A 27,605-nucleotide genomic window follows, 5' to 3' on the forward strand; every position below is an offset into this window, starting at 1 on the left:
ATAGTCCCAGTGAAGGGAGGCATAAATGGAAGAACGACACAACAAAAAAAAAAAAGAACAGCGCATACACATTCCAGTTTTGTTCTGAGTTTAATCACTGAAACGGATAATGAAGCTCTCCTCTTCCTTTTCGTTTCAGCTGCGTCCCTGAATGTCCTTGGGTGGCCTTAACTGCTCCATGATACATCAAAACCATAGTGCGACCATTTTCACAAGTCTTTGATTTTACTGTTCAGAAACCCATTGTTGTCCTCTAGCTGAGGTTCTGCAGCAGACCAAAGGATATGCATGTTTGTTTGCAATTACAGAGCAGCTAAACAACCAGGGGTTGTGGTTTTTTTTTTTTTTTTTTTTTAATGTGGCATTACTTTGTGATAGGTTAGGGCCCTCATCTTATACATGAGTGAATATTTTTTAATTCTGTATTTTTTTTTTAATACATACACAATCAGTGATATTCAAACAAAACATACCACAACACCCTGATGTGTATGTGCATTATCTAAAGTCTGACTTGACAGCATACTGATTGAATAGAGCACTGGGTTTACTGCACTGCAGAGGCAAGACACACCACGAACCACACCGGTCTACACCAGCCACACAGTTGCCATGGAGAAGATTTACACTGATGAATTCAGAGCCAGGCTGTGGCCGCACAGTGCCCATATGCGTGCAATGTGTTTTACCCTCTATATATCTCAAATGATCGCCTTCCCATCTCCAAAATACAGAACAAAAGTCTTGATGGGCAGCAGGCCTTGAGGCATTACTGAGGGCAATTCTTCACATTTTATAAGATCATGAGCCCAGACGCATGCAGTGTTGTTAAATGGGCTTTTTTTTTTTTTTTCTCCACACAGAGCATTCAAGGTGTTTAATGAGGAGAGACCACAGCATTCTCACATAATGGAGGACCTCATCTGGAGTTGTGTTGTCTGCATGTCTTCTCTTCAGAATGCTATACGAAACCCAAAGCTCACATTCAACATACAATTCATAAACAGCAAAAGGTGAGCCAATTTAATCATCACCATCATTATACCAACAATTCCACAAGAATGAAAGTATAATACGTCCAAAAACATTTCCAGTACCAGGACAGCGAGGGACATATGACTGTACTGAAAATTAAAAAAAGACACTGAAAAGAACAGTAAACAAAAACTCAAGATTCAATGAGTTGCTAAAAAAAATAGATATTCCCTGCCCTCAACCAGACTTAAAAATAAAACAATCAACACAGTAAATAATGGAACATGAGCACACTCAGGTCCAAATCTGTTTAGTTTCCATGGCAGCGCTTCCCCAGCAACTGGCAAAGGCAGCGTCTCTAAGCTCTCCCATGTTTTCTTTGCTCTTAAAAATAGATGTATACTAGATTCATACAGTATTTCATAACTAAATTCACAAATGATAAGAATCATAACCATACCTTTAAAAATGTTCTTGCAAAGTTCATAATACGTTGATTTTATTTATTTTTTTTTTTTTTGTTTTAGTTTTTTTTGCGTTCTGTCCCAAGTGCATATGACAACAACATGTCTTCCATCATGACTAAGTTAAATGCTTGGTCAGTTGAAACGAGAGCACCATGGGAGAGAAATGGAGGGGGTGTGTGAGGCGGGTGGGTGGGTATAGGGGTTCAGAATACTGTAAGAAAAATCCAGATGTGCCCAATCAACATGACAGTCAGTCACGCTCAGACTCTGCCCCTGCAGCAGGAAGGGAAACGGAGAGAGAGTGAGGGGTGTGGGGCCTCTTCCCTCTGCCTAAGCCTGGAACTGACGACGCCCGACTCTTCCTCCTTCTCTCCTCTTCATTCAGTTTTGTCAAGTAGATGCCAAGAAGTAGCTCAGTGCTTGTTTTTTTTTTTTTGTTTTTTTTCTTTTGAAAGGTTGCATGATTTCACACGTCTTTTTTTATTTTTGTCCTCCAGAGCTGGAGGAGCAGACTGGTAGTCAAAGAGTTTCAGGTAGGTTTGTGTGTGTGTGTTTCATCCTGTCCCCAGTCCCTTGGCTCTCTTATTAGAAGCAGTGGTTCTTCGTGGTCAGTGGTCACAAAGACTACTCATACTCGAGGAACTGTTTATGGTAGAATAAGAGATACCTAAAGGAAGAAGAGAAACATTGGATTCAAGTGTCATACTGTATTCATGCAGTATTGCTATTGTCAGTTTCCATTCTTACCCTTCGCTATCAAGTACATCCTTAATGCTGGCCTTGGTGATTATGGCATCATCACATTTGAACCACTGGTCTTTGTGCTGGCGGATGAAGCTGGTGTAGTGGCCACTCTCTAATGTGCCTTGGTGGTTGACAACAGCAAACAAGGAATACCTGGAAATAAAGAGCACCGATGAGCTGGCTCAACATCCTCCTTTGAGTTTGTTTTTATTTTGTTGTCTGGCTTCACTCTGACACAAATATCTGACAAAGCCCCATTATCCTCCTCATTATACGGCTGCTTTAATGTAACTAAAACCCCACACAGTTGTTTTTCACATCTTAAAGAGCACCTTGTATTCTGCCTCTTGTCTTTACCACAAGCAACCTGTTAATGGTATTAAGGCAGTAAATTCCCAGCAAATGTCCTGGAAAATGAAAGCTATTGTAACTGCCATGGATGAAGAAAACTAAGCAGCTTTTAATAGGCTTCAAACTGATTTAATTTGTGTAAGTCACAGCCTGATGCCTCAGGTCATTAGCATGTGCTGCTGTGCTCAAGTAGAAATTTCTCTTGTGATGACAGTCCTGTAGTGTAACTGCTGACGACAGAGTGTTATTAATTAATTATTTGCTGTAATACATGTTTCTCAAGGTACTCACTTATTGTCGTTGTTTAATACATCAACCGTCTGTTGATACTGCCCGTTCATTCTGCTCTCTTTACTGCAGGTGACAGAACATAGAGAAACAAAGACATTTTTAATGCATTTATGTGTAAACATGCTACACTGGCACATATATCCACTAGGTGGCAGGATTATCCCGTCTGTGGAAGAAGATCTCTTCCCTGCCTGTGCCATTAATGATCTTTTCTGTCTCTGAACACAAGTGAATGGGTGCTACAGCCAGGGGTGGGGCAAGGCTGCTGCTGCATGCTCCACTGACACTAATATATATTTATAGGGAGCATTTAATAAAGCTGTGTTGGCATACATGCAGATTTGCGCAATCACTGCGAGTAAACACTATGATTAGTATGTAATAAGTACATTTATAAACATAAGCAAACCAGGGGGCTGCTGCTGGATATTTAGTAAAAATGTGTTTTCCTAACTGGTGATCACACAAGCATTACAACATTAAATAAATTGGGCAGAGAAGCTGAGAGCTGCTCAATAGGAAAAAAAAAAGCAAAAAACACTGACTTCAATGGGAGTCTCACCTGGATGCCATGAAAGGCGTCATGTCCAACTCTAGAGGGAAGGAAACGTATGTAGTGATCTTCCTCCGCAGTTTAGCAGAGTGCTCAAACCGCTGGAGATGACCAGAGACAGAGGATGAGAGGAGAGAGGAGAGGGGGAAGGGGCAGAAAAATGGCAAGAGAGAGGGAGGGAGGGAGAGAGAGGGAGAGAAGGAGGGGGGATGGTAGGGGGAGAGGAGAAGAAACATATTTAGAAAGAACAGGCATCAGCATTACAACATACAAAACACAACACATCTAGGTAAAGATGGAAATGCATGTTTTCCACCCTGACTGTCACACATTCATAACAAGATAATAACAGGCCTGGGTTGATTTAAGACTATCTTCTTGCAGGCCGCTCCTATGAATATCATAAATACATTATAGGCTTCCAATACTGTATGATAAATAATACATGGACAGTGGCGGACTGCACAAGTCATTAAAATCATAGGTGTCCTGGGACACTGTGTGAAAGGACTACACAGCAGGAGGTAATGCACCAACAACTGAATCACATTATGAACACACCTACGCACAAGCAATGTACCAGACAGCTAAGTCACTGCAAAATCTGAACTTTGCCTCCATCAGATGTAAGGCTGCATACACACAGGGCAAAATGTATCATACATTACTGCATATAAAAATATTCACATGTTGCATATGTACATAAGGACACAGTTGAGTGTTGAATCTATATAAAAGTGCCTTAATTTGGAAGATAACAAGACACAATACACAACACACCCTATTCACAAGACACTGCTGTATCTGCTATTTTGGAGTGATGACTGACAAAATTAGATGTGTGAGAGATAAAAGCTTGATGTTCCCTTAAATAATCAAATTGTCAGACAGTGACAATGTAACAAGTGATAATTGGCAGCATGTCGTCGGTGGCTGACTCACTTTGAGATGGAAACATGCTACGATGGGAAGCTTCTTCATTGTCAGCTGTTTGGTGGATTCCTGGTAACTATGGCAACCGCCACACTTGATTTTGGCACTGCTTCCTAGATGCTCAGGCCGCGTAAACCTGCAGAGAGAGGATTGGAATAAAAAGAGAAGAGGAGAGGGTGTGTAAGAGCAGAGAGCATGTGTGTGGAAAAACAGAGAGGAAGTGAAAACTGGGAGAAAGAGAAAGCCAGATGTTATGGTTTCTGTATGTGTTTTTTTTTTTGTTATCTCACACATGCCCTTTAAATTTGCACCACGCCACACTTGTCTAGTCATACAGCTCTGGCTTGAAGTGAATTGGGAGATATCTGAGGGTCCTAACATCTAGTCTGCCTGATGAGTTTTGGTGCAGCTACTCTGTATGTCTGAGCACCCAACCCAAAGCTCTGCTGGTACTGCCAACACCTCTATCACCACGGCAACAGCACCAACTAGTTCTGTACCTTTAAGAGACTTGCTGCAGCAACTAAGGGTGTGTGAGGAGCTGCAGTAAAAAAAAAAAAAAAAAAGGAGGAGGAAAGGAGGAGAGAGAGAGAAAGAGAGGAGGGGGTGAGACAAGTGCGAGAGGTAGAGAGGGCACGGGGGAAAAGGAATTAGGTGGAGAGGGGAGGGAATGAAATAAGATAAGGAGAGGAGGAAAAGAAATTACAAGACAGAAGAGGCAGTAGAGGAGATATGAGGGGTCACACCTGCTCTGCCAACGTGGTGATGGGAGAAGATGAGATCCAGAGATAACAGGGTTGTTGTGCATGAACAGACGACATGTGACCCCTTGTACAAGTGGAGGGATGAATGAATTTTATTTGACTACAAGTGGAGACATTTGATACGCATGAATTTGGAGAGGCAGAGGAAGGGATGCAGGAAAATAAGAAAATGGCAATACCTGCTTTTCCATTTTAAAATGTGATGACCATTTTCTAACAACATTTTAACACTATCAGTGTTATTGTGCATTGGCAAAAAGGAACACAGCTTGTAGCAGTGATGAAAATCAAAGACATCTGACCTGTGTGTTTTTTCCACTACAGATTTATTGCTATGAAATATTCCAAAAATCTAGATGACGGTGAATTCAGTTTAGTTAGTGTAGGTAAAGGCAGAAAAAAAGACAACCTGTGTAGTGTCAGCTGAGACTAATGGTGTACCTGCGTAGGCAGTCTGTGAGTGTGGTGGACCCTGACAGGTGGCTCTCTCCATTGACTGTGCTGCCATCCCCTCCTGGGCTGAGGGGCCAGAAAGGCGTGGATGAGCCAGGCAGGTCCAGACTGATGTCCCAGAATGGATCTATCGTCGTGGAAACACCACTAGAGGAAAGACAAAAAAAGAAGGGAGTCCAATTATGATGTTTAATAAAGTGTGTGCTTGTGTGTAGGTTTGTGTGTCACCAATTACGATGATGAAAGGATGATGACATAGATGGTAATACACATGCTCAAATTCACACAGCCTCTACAGATTCTGATCATGTTTTTGTTTAAGCCGGCTGGGAGATTGAGTGTGTGCATGTGCATAAGATGCACACTGTTCTTCCAAGCTCATTTGCAATTCAATTGAGTGTTACATCAAAGTAAATTGGCTTTACATAAGGAATTTGTATTATTGCAGTCCGATGACTGTGATGGACTGCAGCCCGGGGAAAATGGAGGCTTCCAGTGAACACACAGCACACATAAATATATACGCACAGGAGATGTGCTGTCGCACATTATTACTGTTAATCAGATGAGTCACGGTGCTGTAATGCCCAGTAGTACCAGCAGGTGGCTGTTACGGCAAGTGGTGACGTTTGTGATGGTGAGACACAGCCCTGCAGTAATATGGCACCGATATTGTACCATTGTTGTTTTTTGCCTTGTGGGGTGTAGTTTCTGTTGTTTAAGGCCTTACACATTAGTAATAGTACTACCATCACCTTTGTTTATTGATTGTGAAGGGGGTCAATCTATGGCAAAATGACACACAAGATACCATCACTAGCTCTACATCAGCAGTCTCTCTTTTCACAGTGGAAGCAGGCTGAGCTGGGCTTGGCTTGCCTGCTAGTCCGGGCAAGGTGCTTTGCAGTTCAGTGCAGCGTGCTAGTGCTAATGTGACAGGACAGCTCTAGAGGGCAGGCAGGCAACGCCTGGGTTTGCCGCTGTCTAGACAGCCCCTCTTACAGCAGCTCCACAGGGACTGGGCCTTTAAACAAGAGCAGTGGAGAGGACACAACCAGTGGTTCACCCACAATGGGACCACAGGTGATGTCCACATTGATCAGCCCAGCGGTGAGAGGTGACTACAGCATCAGAGGATAGAGGGAAGATGGATGAATGCGTAAATGTATGAAAGTGGGAGGAGGAGTATAGGTGGGGATGTGATGCTCCATTAAGATGAATGGATATCAAACATCTCAGGTGGAACGTTCTTTCAATAAATGATTCCTTTGCTTCTTTAATTAACAGAGAGTCACAACACACACTAGACTGATGCACAAACTTACTGGCAAACTTGACAGGTAACATCTGATTGCAGGCCACCAGTGAAGATTTGGTCAATGATGCAGTTACAGTGGTTTGGATTGTTGGCCTTCTTCCCATTGTCGTCTCCTGCAGACCACAGAGAGGAGGAATGTATTCACACACACAAACAAACACACACACACACACACACACACACACACACACACACACACACACACACACACACACCAACAACTTCTTTAGCACCTCAAAGCACTCCGTCTGGCCCTCTTTCTCACTTTACCATCCCCCTGTAGCGGAGCCTCTCTGTACTCCACATCACAACTCTGAGTCCTCTATAGCCAATCAGAGCAAGCCTTACTGTAGGGTCTGCGGGTGAGTCAGTCTGTCATTGCACCGCAGCAGGGCCTATTGACATCACATTCACACTGCTTGCATGTTCACTGTCCCCTTGGTACACTCCACTGTCAGTCTCCTTTACTATGTTTCTAGTGAAGTAAGGCACTGTGCTCTGTGGGTGGATCTAAGCTACGACTGCACAACCGACACTGTACTTTTTTAATGTGTTTCCTACTCAGTCAGAAGCTGTTATCCCAGCCTGACAGAGAATATTCAAGAATGCACATGCCAGAAAAAAAAAATTCACCCTTCAAAGTCAACGCCGTCACAGACAACTTGGTGTGATTTTGACCCTGGAAGCAGTATAAACAATGACGATAATACTGCAGTTGGTTTCAGAAAATGAAGTAAATCTTACTGATGGTGTCCCCTTTGCAGTGCCTGTGTAGTACATCCAGCGCTGCGATGAGAAACTCGTGGGCGTCTTGCTGCTCGTAGCCTGCGAGGTGACGTGCGTGAGTCCACACCAGGTGCAGCAGCCGGAAGGGAATGTGGGGCGAACGGTGGCCCGAGTAGAACTGAGAGCGGGGTGGGGGTGGGGGGGTGGGGGGGTGGGAGAGGTGGTGGGAGTGAAGAGGAGAGGTGGTTAGCCTATTTTTCCACATTGTTACTGGGTGCATTATATTTTATCATCTATTCTCCAGTATTACAGCCACATTGCATCATCTATAATTCATCGCTGAACCAGAGGACAAATGTTCTGTCAGTCAAGGTGATTATCTGACTTTAAACTGCTTGTTTCTATAGGCCTCGTCACATAAGAATGAATTTCACCACGTCGCCTAATAGCCCCAGCTCTAACGACAGCACATCCTTGGAGAGAGGGGATGTGAGGTGCAAAAAGATCCATGTGCAAAGCGCTGCAGAACCTTTGGGTTGCCATGGGAATTGGGAGTGAGTGACAATCCAGGTCAGGGTCATGAGATGTGGGTAAGAAAGTAACAAGGCTGAGCAGAGCGCAAGAGTTGGCGGGAGGGAAACACTACAGTGAAGTTCCAACCAGAGCTCATTAATGCCATAGAGGGCTCTCATTTTTCAACACGTAGCTGTCACGCACAACTCACTTTATTCTCCACAGTTCTCTCTGAAGTCTGATTGAGCTGTGAGAGGGGAAAACATGCCACGCCAACGTCTCTTTGGAATCTTACAGACTCTGCGGCTTTTCGACAGTTTGAAGGTGGTTGACAATCGAAATGTGCTGCAGGACGAGGAGGAAACATGGGAGAGAGAGGTGGGGTAGAATGGCTGATCAAAGCGGGCCGCGCCTCTCACCTTCAAAACTAAAAAGCTGTGTGCATGTGTGTCTGCAGAGTCAGGAGACAGCTTTTCATGACAATGAGTTGGAAATAAGCAACGAAAATAAAGAGTTGGGGACAAGGTGAGGTGGAGAGACTTGGGAATGATAACAGCGTGTGTGTTGATGAGTGTTAAAAGTATTGATTATTTTTTCTTGTATGACTGACCCCTGAGTTTTCTGTCTCAGACACTGTTTAATACTCAATCAATGACTGCCTCCCTGAGCGATGGAGGTGAGCAATTACCTCCTTCATGTGTTATGTAGCTGAACAGTTCAGCCAGCTGCGACAGGGCTGGGCTCTGTGTGTGTGTGTGTGGAGAGGTGGGGGGATGAGGGGGGCTCAACTCATCATAGCACCACTTACCATCTGTAGGTCCACATATACTGGGAGGTGAGAGGGTGTAAGAAAAAAGCAAGGCAGTGTGGGAGCAGACCAGGCAGCCATTACATAACATTCAGGGCCGATGAGTTTCTTCGATGTAAAATGCCAGACTTTTGTATCAAATAGCTGAGATTAAAGGGCTATAAATGGCTATGCAGCATAATTCACACTGACTGATCAGGTTCAATAAAGGTGTAATTACTGCATTCTGCTTATTCATTTGTATGTGGCTCTGTACATTCCTTTCAGGGAGGATTTTTCCCTCCTCTCTGCCTCCCTCTTTGGACACGATAAGAGAGCGCAACAGTGACTCAGCCTTCTGCAGTGGGTTACAGTGTAGAGAACATTCTGTATTATATGGTTATTAAAAAAAAAAAGAAACTCCAAAATCATATGCTTTTCTTTTCTTTGAGGGATTAAAAGAAACCTATATAACAAGCTCGCACACGCAAACTGTGCATCATACCTCCTGAAAGAGCTGCGACATCTCACACACCAGACAGGAGTTTGATTGCATCTCGCACTTGTGTCTGTCGGAGAGGAAGAAGTCTCGCAGCAGTGGTGTGTGTGTTAGGGCCTGAACAATACAGTTCATGAAACATGTGTTGCCCAGGTTTATTAACCCTCGTAAACCTGCAGGACAAGAAGAGAGGAAGTGAAGAGTGAGAACAACATGGCAAAGATTAAACCTGACTGCGCTTCTGATTCATACAGCTGGCAATGTAGGCAATCTGCATCACCATGGAGATCTGATTGTTCTCTGAGCTTTAGCTGTAGTCAGCTTGGTTATTATAAACTAACAAGAAAAACACAACTCCGCAACTATTCTGATCATCAATTTATCATTTAAGTCTTGTCAAGCAAAAATGCCAGAAGTTACCTCGTAACACATCCTCAGTTGTGAGGATATGCTGCTCTTCTTTGTCTTATGTGATAGTGAACTTGGTCTTTAGTAAATTGCAATGGTTTTCTGACAGAAAAACTATTATAATTGGCAGCTTAGTTGATAAAGAAAATAATGTTTGTTGCAGCCCATATATGGAATTATGGAATTATTAGACATAAAAGCCACTGGTACTTTGAGATTCAGGTTTTTTTATATTATGGTGTTAGGGTCAGGTCTGCCAGCTAAACTGTGTGAATCCTGGAGCAGACCCCAAAGCTGTGAATGGATTCATTTAGAGTGAGAAAGTAAAGCTACAGTCCCTCCAGTGACGGCCAGTAGAACAGGTGAGACACAGTGAGGTCTTGGGTCTAATCCAACCGAGCAAGGTTTGGTTTCGGAAGAGAGGGCTCAGCGAGAGCTTAAACACTTTAGAGTGGTTCTCGGTCTGTTGCCCAATATTCACCACCAACCAGGCCGTTTGAAGATAAAAAAAGGGGTGAAGGATGGCAGGAGATGGTGGACAGAGGGAAGGAGGAAATCAGCAAAAATGCATCAACTAAATCAGAGACAAAAATGGAGATACCAGGAAGAAATCAAAGCAACAGATGACTGAGAAAATACAACAGAGACAACAAGCTCTGTGGAGACACACAGACAAATTCAGGCCCGCAGTGGTGTGCATCTATCAGAGAGGGAACACTGTGTTCTACCCCCACCCCCCAACACACTGCCTGTGGGACTGCCTGGTCCTGTTAACCCTGGGTATCACACTTAAATGCATGAGTGATCCCCTGTGCACTTGTGCTCATGTATATAAGAGACACACACACACACACAAACAACTGGGGATAAAAAAAAAAAACTGTACATATAAAGATGTGTAGACTGAACAGTGCAGCCTAATGCCCACCTATGGTACAGTTCGTAGTGATTTTCCTCCGCTTTGGATTATGTCGTAATAATTCTAGCTCCCTCTTGGTCGGCTCCCACGTCGTGTATTTCTCCCCTATGCCTGTGGATGCGAAGACAGACAAACAATGTGACGGCACTGAGACATCAGATGGGCTCGTTTCAAAAGCTGCATTAAGTTCTCTGGCAGAAAACAAAACGTTGTACCTTGCAATTTCCAGGCTTTCCTCTGCTCCTCTTTGGCAATCTGCTCCATGTCTTTGTCGTATATATAGTCTTGACACACAAAACAATATATTCCACCGTATAATAAGTCTATCGCTGGAGGCAGGAAGGAGGGAAAGAGAGGGAGAAAGATTGCACCATAATTACAAATAGATTTTTTATTTTCCAGCATAGTCGTACACAGTGGGCTTTATTTTACTGCCCTAACTCGCTGGCTCTGTATGGATGCAGTGAAGTGGCAGTGAAGTGCTTTCTCCGCCTGCATTTTTCACTCACCACAATATGTTTGCATCTGATCGCCTGCACTGAACAACAATAAGAGATGTGAGGGAAGCAGTGATGGAATAGGTGTATCAGTCTCCCACCCCCACCTGTGCTTTCAACTAACACACCACCCATCTTCCATTCTCCAACTCCACGGCAACAATACTTCAGCTCTGTTGCCGTGACAACCTATTTTTAGCTTAACCGGACATTTTTCTGTTTTTGGTGCTACCCACACTGGCAAAGTGAGCTAACACATCATGTAGAAAACCTGACTGGTGTAGGTTATGTTGTTGCCACAGTGCTATTTTTCTCTGTGTGTGCGTGTGTGTGTGTAGTCCCAGTTAAAATTATTGGCAGCCCTGAACTTACATAATTCAGAAAATCTTGAGAAATAAATCCAAATGAACCAATTTTTACAACCAGAATATTTTAATAAAATGTCCAAGGTTACTGAGAAAAAGACAAAAAAAATAAAAAATTTGCATAATTGTGAAATAATAATAATCACAAAATGTACCCGGACACTTAATATACTAATTCTTCAACAATATTTGGTTGCTACAATGACAGCATCTAAATGTTTCTTGCAGGAGTCCTTTTTGCAAAAGCAGATTTCAGCTGTCTCCAAAGGTTTTTAATAGGATTTAGGTCAAGACTCATTGCTGGCCTGTTCATTTTTTGCTTTTCAGCCATTCTTTTGTGCTGCTGGATGTGTACTTAAGGTCGTTGTTTTGCTGAAATACCCAAGACTTTCCTCTCAAACCTACTTTTAGGGCACTTGGTAAAACATTTCACATTGGAAAATGCCTTGGTAATCTTCTGATTTACTTATTCCTTTGATATATTCAATGCCTCCAGTACCAGAGGCAGCAAAGCAACTCCACAGCATGATAGAACCTCCCCCATGTCTTACTGTGAGTAGTTGGTTCTTTTCCTTATGGGCTTTGTTATCATTACATTATCCCAGAGAGACTGTGGCCTAGCTAGGAAAGTTTTTACAAACATTAGTCTTGCTATGTTGTGCCTTTCTTTCAATGAGGGTTTTTTTTACTCTATTTAAGACACCAGTGTGACACTGAACTGGGACGTCTGTGGCTCAGGAGGAAGAGCAAGTTGTCGGTGGTTCCATCCCCGGCTCCTCTAGTCTGCATATCGAACTGTCCTTGGGCAAGATACTGAACTGCAAATTTCCCCGTTGTGTCATTGGCGTGTGGGTGTGTATGTGTGATAGCAAAGTGGTGTATGCATCAAGAAAAGTGCTGTATGAATGTGTGTGTGAGTGGGTGACCGTGGCTTGTGGTGTAAAGCGTTTTGAGAGGTCAATAAGACCAGAAAAGCGTTATATACTCTAAGAGCAGTCCATTCACCATTTCCCATTCCTTGGCCCCTTGGATTTGGATCAGTGTGTCGCGTATGGTACGGGCTGAAGCCACCACTCCCCCACTGCTCCAGGTCGGCCTGAAACTCTTTAGATGTCTTGTGTGGTGTTTTTTCCACATTCTGCCCAAACATTCACAGACTTCTCTCGTTGAGTTTCTCCTTAGCACCAGAAGCATCTGAACCGTTTTACGACTGTGACACTTCTTGATAACATTACAAACTGCTGATATGGGGATTTCAAGATCTTTGGCGATGGCCTTGTAACCTTTGGAACCTATGTTTTTTGTTGATAGCATATCTGATGCTTTCACACAGCTCTCTTATCTTGTTCCACATTGTGGAAAAGAAACAGGAGAGAATCAGCCTCTTATTTATGCAGTAAAACCATCATTCATTGGTTAATTCAGGTCATGTGACCCCTGAAAATTAAACACAGGTGAGTCTTATTTGTTTTTTTAACTAATTTAAATTCATCAAAAGGGTGTCAATAAATGTGTCCTGGGAATATTCTGGTTATATAGAATCAGTTCAGTTGCATTTCTGAAAATATTCTGAATTACATACTTCATGTTTTTCAAAGTAATTATTCATTTTCTTTAAAAAAAAGGATCATCTTGTCATGACATCTTTCTTTTTGCTGGTAGAACGTGGCTACATTAGGTAACACTGTGTACTGAATAGGATGCTCCTCTTTGGACAACAGCAACACGTTTGAGAGAAAAATGAGAGCAATCCAGTGAGAGGGAAAAGATATTGACCATGAGTACTGACGAGAGCAAAGAATGACAGGATGAAAAGACAGTAGAAAAGGAGAAGAGGATGTGAAAGGAGTCCAGAGGATATGGTAGCTAGAAAAAAAGGGGACAGGACGAAGAATGGAAAGGAGTCCTGAGGAGTGAGGTTGTTAGGAAAAGGAGGTGAAAAAGTAGCCCTGAGAAGAAAGCTCACTATCTAACAGTCTAGCAGACAGGGGAGTTTGGATTAATTTGATTAGAGGTTGAGAAGAACAGAGTGCCAATGTCGGAGAGGGTCCTGTGGAACGCTTAAAGCTAATTAACACTATAGCCGTGCACTTGGGGTATGTGTGTGTAACCAAACTGCTGAAGTGCATTACATCACCGAAAGCCATTCAGACAAGTGCCAAGCCACCCCACTGTCTTCCCTGTTTCCATATATAAATGTCCTTGTCAGGGTAATATCAAAATCTTGCTCATTAGTGCCATTGTCTTATTTTTGCTTAACTGGCACGTGAGTTTGAAGCTTGGGTCTCTGGTTGCTGTGGATTAGCAATGTCTACCCCTCCCTCGCTGCAGTATGAAGGCGAATGTTGTAGCTTAAACCCATGACATTTGACTGGCAAAGGAGCTCCCGCCAGAATGGTAATGTGCTGCGGTTAGAGTGAGGTTCAGCTCCCTGTCTGCTCAGAGGAGGAAGTTGCCCAAAGTAATGCTGTAATCCTTCAGTGATAATGGCTGATGCTGCAGTGGACCACAGGGGTGCATGTGAATGTGAAGACTGACGTGATGCGAGTGAGACTTGGACGTAAGGCAGGACAATATATTCATAGCTCTGTTGTGAGATGCACAATTGTCTTAATACTATAATGCTCCAGATTGATGAGTAATGAGTAAGTGCGTGACTTACCTAGATTGTGTCTCTTGTTTTTTGCGTGTTCGTGGATGTGTTTCTTCGTAAAACAGCCGAAAAAGACGCAGTAGAGACAAGAGTGGAGTCGGTTCAGGTGGGCGCCACACATGTGACAGATACACGACTTGGCCTGGAGAGAAAGACCCAGGGGAGGACCGGGGAGTTGGGAAAGGGAGGGGGGGGGGGATTGAGAACACGAAAGAAGCAGACAAGTCAGTATGGTGAGAAAAATCCGCTGCAGCAGGACAGAGCCCTGAGCTGTAATGTAGAGTGGCACAGGCAGACAGAGTGGAAGTCCCTGCCAGCTGCGTTAGATTTGTATCTTCCAGTCAGTCACACAAACACTTTGGAGGATACAGTACTAGAATAGATCTGATATGAAGACAGACTAAAGACTTCTGGGCCTGTTGACAAATCCATTGCAGCTGAATAACAACATATTTCCACACTGAATCTTTTGCTCTCTAACACATGCAGGGCATGATGGGATTTAAAGCTTGGCGGGCACATTTTTGAGAGGGCGAGCAGGATCTTTCTAAAGCACGCACTAGCCGCGGCTGGAGTGCGTGTGACAGCACTCAGGGGTGACCGGAGAAATTGTGCATTAGAATGCCTGGCATCTCTAGCAAACCTGCAAAAAAAAAAAGAACCCTGCAGGGGCCACACAGGAGCACAGGTCCCCCACCTTATACACAACAAAAACTTCACAACTGTGGGACAGGGTAGCCCTGAGAAGGGTTAGTCCAGCATGAGTACCCAACTTTGATAGAAAGGTAGTAAGATAAGGGAGGGAAAAGACAAGTGTGGGCATGGTGAACACTGTCCTAAATTCTGGTAAGAGTGTGATACAGATGCTGTGTGTGAGCACCGGTGCGAGTGTGAGTGTGAGTCTTTATAACTGCATTATAAAGGCTGCGACCGTCTAAGAGCTCTCACAACTCACACACCAACCCAATCACTCAAACAGGTTTTAGTGTGAATGCACTCAACAACACCAAAGCCAATGAACACAGCAGAGTAGGCCACACAGACATACAGGCTATAGGGCTGCCTGGTCTTATGACAGAAAATGTACAGCAGGCTGCTGAAGCTGCAGCCTTAATCACGGTGGAGTTGACACCATCAGACAATAGTAGAGAGCTTCAACAGCTCCTCTGCTGATGCAAAAAGATGCAGCTGTGACACAAGGCACAAGCATCTGAAGATGTAATTAGGTAATATGAGCAATGCACTGATTCTACGAGGGTCATAAAAAAGGGGAAAAAAAAAAAAAAAAAAAGTACACCAGTTAATGCAAAATCTTTTGGCAGTGAATTCACTCCCTGTTTTGCCTGAAGAGTTCTGCTGGTAAGATGAGTGAAAGTGTAGCACAAAGTTGTCAGCGTGCCCCTGCTTTGAGAGGGAGAAATTGAATAAGGGAGGGGATGGAGGGAGAGGAAACAGAGATCTAATCAAAGCCTTTCAAGGTGCAGACCTGCTGCAATGACTCGCCCACTCATAGAGAGAAGACAGACGGAAAGGAGGTGTGAAGCAAAGGTAAAGAGATGCAAAATGAGAAAGTAGCTATCAGCTGGAGAGATATTTCAGTTTCTGGTACACACCTACATAGCTAAAGTTACTGGACATGAACTCCACGGCCCTGCAGTGCATTGTCAGCCTGCCTATCGCTATCCTTTAACTAGCAATACAATAGTATAACCTGACACCATCTGAAGAAGCTTTAAGCTCACTGTACAAGATAAATAAAAGAGGCTGGGCCAGTCGGTTTCACTTCCTTCTCTCGGGATGACGCATAACACAGAAAAGTCTGGTAATGGGGTGACTACACAACTAAAACTGATACTGCTTGTGTGGAATAATAAAGCACTGTTTATTACACCTAACCCACAGAATGATTCAAGACCTCATTATCTAAGGCTACAACATTTAATATTATTACAAAGCTTAGCAGTTCCTTCAAGAACCAACTCAAATCTATCTAACGAAAGATTTACAGTACATACTCTATGTTTGGAAGTGAGCAGCCAGTATTGTGAGGCTGCTCTTAATATATTGATCTTAACTATGTATTAATGTGTTCCCAAAAAACTGCTTGCATCCAGATACCAAATAAAGTTTTGTTTCCATCACTCACTCTCTTTCTAAATAAAAATATCAACAATAATACCAACACAGCTGCTTTGAATCTTCACGTTACAACATCTGGTATCTCTTGCAATGGGGAACAACGATAATACAAAAACAATTCATGATGTTTTAGCCATTATTGGTTTCTACTGCCTTGAGCTATCTTTTTTGCTTTTAGTGATTGTTAATTAGGCTTCATTTGAAGCACATGCCTTCTACAGATGGTTTAATAAACAGATGAGAAACTGTACTTGCATTTCCTTAAAATGTGTCTCATTTTCCTCAAAAGAGAAGTTAAACAGATTTTCAACAGAAAAAAAAGGTTTTGTTGAGACTGGAATCTGTGTAGAACTGTGGGAGTGGACTCAAATGATCAGAAGTTCTGATCGTGCACGTGGGTGCAAAGTTGAAGAAACAGTCGCAGACAGAAGCAATTCAGTGTTCACTTTTTCATATGCTCACATCATGCTACGCTAGAAACGGGTGTTACATGAAACACCAGGCCTTGCATTTTGGCCCAGCAGTAGTGGGTGTGGGCTAGATTGTGATGACAGTGCAGTAGTGGGGATATTCAGGGTCACAGACACTAAGCTCTGTTTTTATTCAAATTGGTCTGTTAGCCATGCAGCTCTTAATATGAGAAGGGGCAGCACCCACGCAGGAGCGAGACCTTTTCCTAGAGGGACAAATGGTGAGTGATGGAGAGAGGCAAGAAACAAAGTGTTGACTCGAACACCAAGATCAAAACTGACATCTAAAGCAGGCTCTTTAAAGTTTTATGGCAGAGCAGGGAATCCAAAGAAGGGGAAAGAAGAGCACAGAGGAGTGAAAAAAAAAGGGATAAAGAGAGAAGCAGGACTTTAGTCCTTTTTAGTCTAAATGAAACCTTATATGCATTAGCAATACATATGAAGACAGACTACATATTGTGTGGAAACATAGCTGAGTGCATCTGAAATCTTCAATGTATTTTTTTTTTAGTTGCCTCTCTAAGCCTGTCCTACCTAAGCAGTGATGCCATTAATCCCCCTCCTCCTTCATTGCACCAGGACTTCAATTCAAAAACAAGAAACCCTGCCAATGCCACGCCTTGCCCTCTTCCTCAACCCCCTCCCCTCCCCTGCCTTAACACCCCTTTAGCAGGCAGAAAATCTATCTTTGCTCCAGCACCCACAGTTCACAGGCTGTCTATTCCTTAGTGTCAGCAGTCTTGCATGTCTGTGCGCCCAGGGCTTTTAATGTTCTATTAGATCAGCTATTGATCAGCCGCTGGCTCAGATGACTAGAACAAGTGCTGGACAGGTAGCAAGCCCATGCTCGTGCTGCGCTAGGCTGCATCTCCCATCTGGGAAGCAGCTCTTTCAGGCCAGTTAGGCTGGGGTCCATGTCCAGGGGAATGACCCACTAGTGTACAAAGCTGTTGATTGATGGAAGAACAGATGCAGAAAGGCATTAGCTGGATGAGTAGATCTGCAATACATCTTTAACGTGAACATAAGATAGCATTACATGCTTTGTGGGGCTGTGAGTGGCTGTCAGCTAACAATGACCCGAGTGGAACAACTATGAATCCTCCAATGTTTTGGTTTCGCTGCACATATGTAAATCTAGATGAAGCAACAGCTATGCCTCACACCCAGCTTCTCCTCCTGCATTCTTTCCCCTTCAGCATTTGGGTTAATGCATTCACACATTCAAACGCAGCCAGTTATGTGATGAGCTGCAACTGAGGAGGAGAAAGAATGACGACGACGACGATTATGATGTGGACAAAGGTCTGGCTCTACTGAGCACGCTCCTGCTGCTGCAAAGAACAGACTGGGGAGGGGAGGGGAGGGGAGGGGAGGGAACGGGATGGGATGGGAGGGGGAGTCAATACGGAGTAGAGAGCGTGGCTATATGGGAGCAGTGACTCACCATGCTGCCTCACACTCATCAGCCTGTGCATGCCTCTAAACACACACGTACTCATAGACCAACAAAATTAACAACAGCTGACATGTGTGCTGCAAACTATAAATATGCATAGAAAGACATGAATATTCTCTCCACAAGTGTACATACACATGCGGACATTGGTAGACATTAGCTTTGAATACTCAGACAGACATACATACAGTCCTTTCAGATTGGATCCTATATTTAATTTGAACAATCCAAAGGAGGCTGAGGAAGGAAGCTGATGGTGATGCTCCAGAACCATGCCGCCGACTGACCCCGTGGGGATGCAGCCTGTCAGTGCTTTGGCAGGATGATGTTATTACCCCACCCCCCACTCCCCAAAACCCACATCCCCACTATCTCCACATGACAATGCCTAGCCTGCAAAATGCGGTCCCAATAAATAGCCCTGGAGACACGCATACACACAATATAAATCTCACTCTATTCTCTTTTCACTTCCATCCTCCATCAGCTCATTGTAACCTCTGTTGACAATGACGTGCTGTGTGGTCTTTTTGTGAGAATGTATTCCCACCTCACCTGAATGAATCTGAGTTACGTGTAGTTTGGCCTCATACTGTCACACACTGCTGTAAGGACATTATAGCAAAACCCTGAGCCCCGGCCTATGGAGTGTAGCATCATGTCAGGGGGTTTAAATGATAAAGCAGAGTTTGCAGCATATTTGACGAATCTACATAGGTGTGCACCAGTGAATGTGATTAAGATCACTCAACTGGGGAGAGTTTCCAGAGATTAGAGGGTGTAGGGGGAAAAATAAGAGGCAGCAGAAACAGAAGAAGCAGAAAAAAATACAGTAAGAATACTGCTTTATGCTGAAGTTTGCTGTTAAAGCAAAAGAGTATTATGGTGTGAAACAATCACTGGGTCCTAGACTGGCTACCTGAGTCTATGCACACATTTCACAGAGGGTCTAGTAGAATACACACAAAACACACATGCTTAGAAACCAGCTGTACTGCATCAAAAAGTAATTATGAATCACTGCAAAAAACCTCATCACACCAAGCCAACATCTATCCAATGCACTAGGATGTAGACTGACCAGGGCTGCAAGAAAAAAAAAATACACTGACGAAAATGTACGCAACGGATTGTGCAGATAGATTGTGTGTGTTTGTGTTTGTCTGCGCAGATGGTGAACAGTCTAGCTCTAGCTAAACAAAAGGCTGTGTGATCATTTGTCAAACCTTGCAGATACCAGATGCCCACAACCACACCACTCCACTGAAAGAAAACACACACACACACACACACACACACACACACACACACACACACACACACGAAGGACTGTGCATGTGACTGACATCCACAGCTCATGGCCTCTGACTGGAGACTCCCTTTGGACTCAAATTTCATCAGATCGCATGTTGATTACTTCTTTGTCCCCCATGGCAACAATCAGGGTCCACAAAGCCTAGAACATTACTCCCAGGAAGACCTAAAAGCACTACCTACAGAGTAGAGGCACAGTGGGGCTACTAATGCAGTCTTTAAAAGTGAGTAGACATAAGTCATTAATTATCTTTCAATTTCTAATGGCGCAATTTTCACTTTTTTTTAACATGGGACAGAGAACCATTTCCAGACAAAATGTCAGGTGGGGCTGAAATATATGGAAAGTTATTATAATTTCTTTGACAGCTATTGAGATATAAGTCAAAATTTCATTTTAACTGAAAAAACCTTAAAAATAGTAATGACGTGATATATATATATATATATATATATATATATATATATATATATATATATATATATATATGTATATATATATATATATATTTACTGCGATTTCGAAAATATTTTCATTAATTGTTCAGCCCTAATGTCTAGTCTGGAGAAAAGCAGTCACTTTGGTTCAAGGCTTTAACAATAGGGAATAATTGAGTGTCCACACTACAAGAGATTGATTACCTCTTGGTTTTGGGCTTGGTCGGCCCCTGGAGAGTGATTGACAGCTCATTAGCCAGATGGTGGTACTAAGGGAGGGCTGGACAGCAGCCTCATTGGCTGGCTCAGGCCATGACCAGCATGCTTTGTAGCGGTGATGTCTTTCCAGGCTTTTGGATGGTGAAATGAGAAGTACCATCTCTGGGTGAAGGGACGGCAACCAAGAGAAATGGTGGGTGGGAGGGAGGGAAGGAGGGAGGGAGAGATGGAAGAGGGACTCAGTCAAAAAAGAGAACTTGTCTGAGAAGGAGGGGCTGAGATGCTGGATGCAGCTTACACAGAGTAAAGTATATTCAAAACGCAAAGTCATGCTCGTCCTTACTCACACACAAGGTTTTATAAGCTTAGAGGGGCCTTGCATATAATGTATTAGGTTATAATGACACCTCCCCCCCACCAAAAAAAAAAGAAAAAGAAAAAAAAAGAACAAATGCCACTTTTCTGATGAACATGTCAACCTCAATTTTCGAGTCTTCTCTACAATATTTCTCTGAAGGTAAGGTTTAACACTGCCAATTCACAGCCTCATGCAGCATCCCATCCAAATGCCTCTGCCAACGCTGCATATACTTGACCAGGATTGCTCCCTAGTGGAAGATTGCCAAAACATAGTTAAAGACCAAGCTCTCAGTCAACAGCAAAAACCTGCCACAGCAAAGCTTTTCCTCTCCTTTAGCATCTATGATCAGAAATAGTATAGTCAGAAACTGGGAGGCAATAGCATATGAAAGGGACACCACAAGGTGACGCACCAAGCCCCAGATTACTCTGGGAGGAGGTTGCAGACCTTGTGCCATTTGTTTAGTCTGAGTCACTGAGCCACAGCCACTCTGACTGACAGACCAAAAGCCACATTAGACAAAATCTGGGAATGACAAAAAGCACACAGACATGGAAGAAATAGGCCTGGATGAGGGCCAAGAACTAAAGGCTGACATCACCAAACCTACTGAGTGTTGGCTATGAGGAGATGGTATGAGGAAACTAAGAAGGGGGAAATGAGAGGATTAGAGGCATGGCTATACATTTTACAGGATCAACAACTACAGCATCATAATAACCACAAAATAAACAATTCAAGCAAGTTTTTTCCACAAATTTAACGAAATAATCAAAAGGTAACAAGAATTGTGGGCTGAACTAGGTTTGCGAATGGAAAAAAAGAGAAAGGAAGCAAAAGGAGGAAGAAGAAGCGTGGGAGTGAGCACAGAAGAAGAACAAGTGAGGCCTATGAAGAGGCTGGAGGAGTAGATCCCGATGCTACAAACGTATGCTGATGAGTCAGGGAGCAGGCCTGTGATGTGATGGAGACTGATCTGACAAAGAGATCTGCTCCCAGCACAGGAATCAGGCACTCTCTGGGATGGGCTGTGCCTCGTGCATTGTGTGTGTGTGTGTGTGTGTGTGTGTAAAGTGGGAGAAAAGAGTGGCAGAAGGAAGTATGTGTCATCCTTGAAAATCATCCTCCCTCTGAAATTCCCAACAATATCTGGCAAACGATTTCTCTCTCATCCTCTCTCATCACAAGCAGAGAGTGGGTTTGAACTTGTGGGAAAGGGGGGATGGGGGTTGTGGTTCCTCTGATCATATATGATTTATCAAAACTGGAAGATAAAAAAAAAAGTTGAGTTCAGTCAGCTCTCTAATCATGACCCTTACCCCTTTATTCAGAGTGACAGCAAATTCTTCAAAGCAGTTATGGCTGTAAAATTCTACCAACCCCACCCACCCTGCTTTCATCTCATGCAATTTCCACTCATCCTAAAATAATAGCTCTGGTTTAACTGCATGGCAGATTACTTCATGGTTGCAGTGTTTCACTAGACACAGAACCTCTCTTACAAATGGTAAATCGAGTCCATCCTTCTGGATGGAACAGCACACAAAATAAATAACCATGACATTCATGAATATTTACACCATCCCTCCACCACCACAGCCATTCAGAAAATATAAATTATAAATATGACTGAAGTCGGGGTCTAAAAGAGAAATGAATTCAACTGTTACAAGCGAGGGCAGGTTTCTATCTATGAGCTGTGCCGACATCCTTTTGTACAAATCTGCTTAAATGGCAGTCGGCAATCTGGTGGAACACGAATCTCAATTAAGAGAAGAAACACAAGGAATCTGTTCAGACAAAAGCAAACTGAGGCTCACGTGCCGTGCTCAAACAATCGCTCACTAAACTCAGCAAATATCACCACACAGAAATAATAGATTAAGAGACTGGAGTCAAAGTAAGGATCCAGAAAGCTAGAAGGGGAAGTAGATCAGAACAATAGTTCCTCCTCTGACATGGAGATGATTTTTGTGACATGACACAAACTGGCAGTTTATATGGGTGTAGCCCCTCAGGCTACGTGGCATGGCCAATCAGAATCTGTCTACTAACTGACAGCCCTCAACAACATGAAGCATACCTTGACCACAACAGAATACAACGAAGCAGAGAAGCTCAAAAGAAAAATAGTTATTAGTCTAGTTAATGCCCATTAACACCGAAGGGAAAACACTATTGCATACTTGTTCATGCTTGCCATCTCCCTTAGTGGGACATCTTTAATACACTGCTCAATTTGCATTTAATTGTTTTCTCCGTAGAGCATTTGTGTCATATACAATTATAGAATGATTTAGGTATAATTAATGCTTGTGAAGAGAAGACAATTAAGAAATGCTTATGCAATAGACCTGAAGGAGACAACAAGAATAACAAATTCATGACCAAGTTAAACCGTAATTTATGGTTGACACTTGAGTGCATTTCATTCATCAAAGACTAACCTGCCAAAAGAATTACTACCCTAATATCTCTGAATAAAAGATAAGAGATCCCAAGCTACACTGGGCCGCAGTGTCATCTCTGGAAATTCGTAACTATGGCATTCATTCAGCCATTTGTTACCCATGTGGGTTTTAGTTTGTGCATGCAGAGCAGGTGACAGATTTTCCACCAATGTTCCTGCACATCGCCAGGGAATTGATTTTAGCTTCAGGTAGAGAGGATGACAGCTTGCAGAGAGGCTGCTGAGGACAGACGACAGAAAAAAAGAAAGACAGGAGGAAAACAAGAGGAAGTTGAAAAACAGCAATTCAGGATAAAAAAGGCACCGGCTAATGAAACCCAGTCTGACTGTAATGCTAAACGCATCTCTTCTATCTTTCGTCATTGAACAGCGATGGCTTTCAACTCCCCTCTATGCTGAAGGTGTCTCTTTACGACTGTGTTTTCCCTGTTTTTGTTCATTAATGCACTGCTGAAACATGAATGCGCAGCAATCTAGTCAAATACCTGTTTCAACATAGCAAGGACAGATGCAGGACTTATACGTGTTATCTGTTCCACAATGTTAAGATTTCAGGATACGATGTTAAAGAAGTCTTAGCCAGCTAAGTCGTGATCCGGAGCTGAACAAAAACCAAGACTGCCTCACCTCACGAGAATACACTGCCTGTCTACCACTGGAGCAGCACAACGCCTGCTCTACATGTCAGATTAGTTAGGTGGTAACGAGGCTCAGTGAAGGGGGTGTGAGGCACAAGACTCATACTCCCATACAGTCATCCTGGAGGGCAATTAGGGAGTAGGTAGCCACCGTTGTTTCCGTTTTCTCTTCATCAGTTACCTGGACCACCACTGTCTGGGTATAGTCAGAGGAGAACCACTAAGTACTTAACAGATGTTACACAGCTGTTGGACAAAAAAAAATCATACGCAAAACTACAAGAATAGCTCTCATACGCAAAACTGACTATTAAATGCTAATTTGTCAAAAACATGTGTGGCTACATTTCTAACAAAAACACCTGCCCTTTTCCCCTGCATTACAGCCAAAAATATATCCACAAAATTAAAATGGCACAATTAGATAAAGTGTAGTAGTACACAGCAGTTTTCCAGTGACAGAAACCTAGCAAGGCCTTTCATCAGTTATGTAAGATTACCACAGTTGTACCGCAACACTGTGGCATGTGAGAACTAGGTGGTGCTCATTTGTAAACCAAAAAAAAACAGCACTGACTGATGACATGGACTGACAGACAACACAGCATAAAAATACAATGTAGTCTAAAACTACCAATGACAGCTTTAAACTATACAGAAACCTTCTCATGACAGCACAGTCGAAATGGTTTAAATGTATGTAGTAGTATGTGGTCTAAATGTAAAAATGCATCCTTGAGGAACCTTGAGGACTATGACAACTAGTGGGCTTCAAACCTGGAGCAAATCTGAAAAGAGAAATGTCACCATACCCCTCCCATGCTGTCACTGTGTTTCTTTTAACATGGCAGAGACATAAAAGGTGTTTTGTCAGAGGTAAATCTGAGGTGAAAACTGGAGGCTGCTGGTCATGGAAGACATGATATTTGCCAAAAATGTAGCAATGTGAGGTCGGCAGCGATCGTGCAGAGACAGTGAGGCTTTCAAAACCGATACAGAAATGATTCTTCCAGGGTGCCCTGATCGCTCACCTGGTAGAGCGCATACCACTTAGGCTCAGTCCTCACTGCAGCGGCCTGGGTTCTAATCCAGCCCCTCTCTCACTGTCCCTATAAAATTAAAAGCAAAAAACTTCCCAAAAAATAACATATCACCAATCCAAACCAGGTTTATAACAGATTAACATGCCTAGGAGGCTGGGCAAAACATTGTGGATCACTTTGAAGTGAGCACCGCACAAGTCTTATATCTGCGACAGACAGACTGAACTCCTGTTGGTTCCATTACTGCAAGATAAAGTATGAGGGGAAAAAAAAACTCTTGACAAATTAATATTTGTTCTTGCTGCAGTGTCACCCACTACACTGTCTGATAACCTTTTCAGACTCAGACTGTCTCATACATTTTCAGATGTTCGCTGGCACTTTGTAATTCTGATGTACTTCAGCGTGCAAAAAGCATCAGAAAACACAATGTGGGCGCCATGCTCGAAACCGAAGCATGTCACTACAACACTGTTTAAGCAAAAGGGTCATTGACCATTTTGCACTAACTATTTGCTTTGACGTGTCCTCAATGTAACTGAATTATGCTTTTGGCTGTCCTGTTCACAGTCCACCCTCCCATCAGGTAGCCTTGCTGGCTGTAACAGTGTATCACAGCAGATACAAGGATGGAGCTGAATTCTTCCGCTACATAGGTTTACATCTAAAATTCAGTCCATTAAATGAAAAGGCACTGAGGCACACAGGTAGGTGAGCAAGAGGGGAGAAAGCAAGTCAGCTCTTATTCGTCTTAACTATCTACAGTATGTCAGTGAAGATGAGGAGGGAATAAGCATCAACTCACCAGCTCTGTCCATCCTGCATCACTCTGACGCACCTATTTTAGCACAACGACATAAAGATGTATGACATATATAAGAGAGGCATGTATTTCTTGTGACAGCAAACAAGCAACCTACAAAATGTTGCTAATCCATAGTAACAATGAAGCTTCTAGTTGTTGTTGTGTTTTTTTTTTTTTTTCAAAATGAACATCATGGCAGCAAAAACAAGTTTAAGTTAACAAAAAGGAAGAGAAAGGGTGGGAAAGTGAGAGAGACTGCAACACAGTCCAGTGATGACTTCACACTGAAAAGAGCTATTCGGAGCTGTGTAGGCCGAGCAGGTGTGGGATGAGCTAAAAAAGAAATTGGCAATAAAGTATTGACCTGACTTCTCAACATCCAAACTCCTGAGTGAATGACCGGTGCAGAAAAAACACTGACCTGGGATGCCCAGGAGGGAACCGCTAATCTGTGGACCCAGTGTGTGCGTGTGGAGAGACACAATGGGTCCATTTGGTGAGGTAATGTTAGCCCATGGCCACAACTCTCCCCAAACCCAACTTTAGCCATCCAGCTAACTAAACAGCATCTACCAAACAGAGCTCCGCTAACCTAGCCGATTGGCTCACGACAAGAGGGTTGAAAAGCTTTAGCTACTACCGACAAATTAAGGGTCGCAGTTAAAATTGCAATTAAGTCCCCGCGGTTCGCCAGGCAGAGTCTGCTAGCTAACTTACCGGTGATAACCTAGCTGGCTAACCCTAGTACTAGCAACAGTGCTGCTGCAAGAGTAGTTTCAGTAAGACCGTAGTTTTTTTTTTTTTTTTTTCCAACCCCGTTCAGTGATTGTGCTTCACATGGGACATCATTTGCCCTCCAGTTCTGTGTCTGTATGTGCCACATTCAAATTATCTGACTTTTGTTTCCAAAGCTAACGTTGCAGTTCCTGTGTTTTTACCTTGCGTCTCCTGGTCTCAGCAGTACCACTCCAAACAAAGCATTGGTATATGACTCGAAGATTTTGTTTCCAATTATCCACCTTATAACCGTTCACATGGGAGCACCCGGCCGGACTCATGACAGACAAAACATTCAGTTTGGGTTTTTAGGTGACAATGAAAAGTCTCCTGGATGATTCACTTAGCTAGCTGGCTAGCACGAACTGTCTGTCCAGAAATGGTTTCCGTTTGGAAATGGGACAATCGATGTAGTATCCAAAATGCTCCTCGGGCATCTGACAAACACGGTCTTTGATTAACTAGCTACAAATCTGTTCATGTAGTCATCTAACAGAAATATCACTTCACTAAAATTTCTGTTCCCTTTACTGTTTTGACAGTTGCCTTTTCCTTTCACGTTAGCTCCACTTCCACTCTCACGATTAGTTAGCTTTCTTTCTCTAGTTAGCCTGCTAACACTCAACTACTGCTTCACAATGCCCGCCCAGCGTACACCGTGATTTGCCAACACAAAGAGATTACGTCACTACGTTGATTTTGAAGCACGTTGGGTGCGCTTGGTTTGGGACCCAGCTTGTTCCGGATCGTTGAATTTTGGATTTCAACCACGGGATGTATCGATGACGTTGCCTTGAAAAAAAACACCTCCCGTTCAGGCTGGTCTGGAAGATATAACCAATCCAAAAATTTACAACAGCATTATCCTGAACGGTGCAAAGCTGTGCTTTTTTGAAATAGGCGTTATGCCGACAGGAACCCGGCTGTTATTGCCTTTACCTTATGTCAATCATTATTGATAGATACTTTCCGGAGAGATTCATCTGCTGTCTCATGGATGCAAGTGTTTCATATTACTTAGCACGGCTTGTCAGTTTATTACTGTTGGGTAGTTGAGTATGTGGCGCCTAAAGCGTATAAATGAAATATTTGAATCAGCAAATATCTCCCATACTTATTTGAAGGTAAAATTAACAAAACAAAAGTTAAATGTCTTTGTATCATTAATGAAAGCCTGACACCTAGTGGTTATACCTTGACCATACACTGACAAAGTGTACAAGTCTACTTCAAAGTCAACTTGGCTTTATGAACAT

The 27,605-nt window shown here is 43.1% G+C and overlaps 1 protein-coding gene across 2 annotated transcripts; it reads right to left on the bottom strand.

Annotated features, from left to right (window-relative positions):
* Positions 1-1,000: 1,000 nt before the first annotated feature.
* On the bottom strand, positions 1,001-27,021 carry LOC139616453 (ubiquitin carboxyl-terminal hydrolase 22-like). 2 transcript variants are annotated; one of them, XM_071473595.1, is made up of 14 exons: positions 26,511-27,021; positions 25,573-25,605; positions 14,226-14,358; positions 10,917-11,030; positions 10,711-10,812; positions 9,381-9,547; positions 7,594-7,753; positions 6,857-6,962; positions 5,520-5,678; positions 4,324-4,450; positions 3,391-3,482; positions 2,829-2,891; positions 2,190-2,339; positions 1,001-2,109 (listed from the first exon to the last, which is right to left on the bottom strand). In XM_071473595.1, the coding sequence occupies exons 1-14, from the start codon at positions 26,628-26,630 to the stop codon at positions 2,067-2,069; spliced, it is 1,569 nt and encodes a 522-aa protein (XP_071329696.1). In that variant the 5' UTR covers positions 26,631-27,021; the 3' UTR covers positions 1,001-2,066. The 2 variants fall into 2 exon arrangements, with proteins under 2 accessions (XP_071329696.1, XP_071329697.1); XM_071473596.1 differs by lacking the exon at positions 25,573-25,605 and having other exon boundaries at positions 26,511-27,019.
* Between the last annotated feature and the right edge of the window lie 584 nt (positions 27,022-27,605).

The sequence above is a fragment of the Trachinotus anak genome, unplaced genomic scaffold (genome assembly GCF_046630095.1).
Source record: "Trachinotus anak isolate AG129_WGS33_773 ecotype Australia unplaced genomic scaffold, CSIRO_AGI_Tana_v1 ptg000003l, whole genome shotgun sequence".
Classification (NCBI taxonomy): domain Eukaryota; kingdom Metazoa; phylum Chordata; class Actinopteri; order Carangiformes; family Carangidae; genus Trachinotus; species Trachinotus anak.

Excerpts from the sequence above, each read along its gene's own strand:
- LOC139616453 (XM_071473595.1), bottom strand. The coding sequence starts at position 26,630 with ATGAGTCCGGCCGGGTGCTCCCATGTGAACGGTTATAAGGTGGATAAT. Across the intron at positions 6,963-7,593 it reads CTGCAAAGGGGACACCATCA|GAGACGACAATGGGAAGAAG; the intron begins GTAAGATTTACT and ends TGTGGTCTGCAG. Across the intron at positions 4,451-5,519 it reads CTCACAGACTGCCTACGCAG|GTTTACGCGGCCTGAGCATC; the intron begins GTACACCATTAG and ends CTCTCTCTGCAG.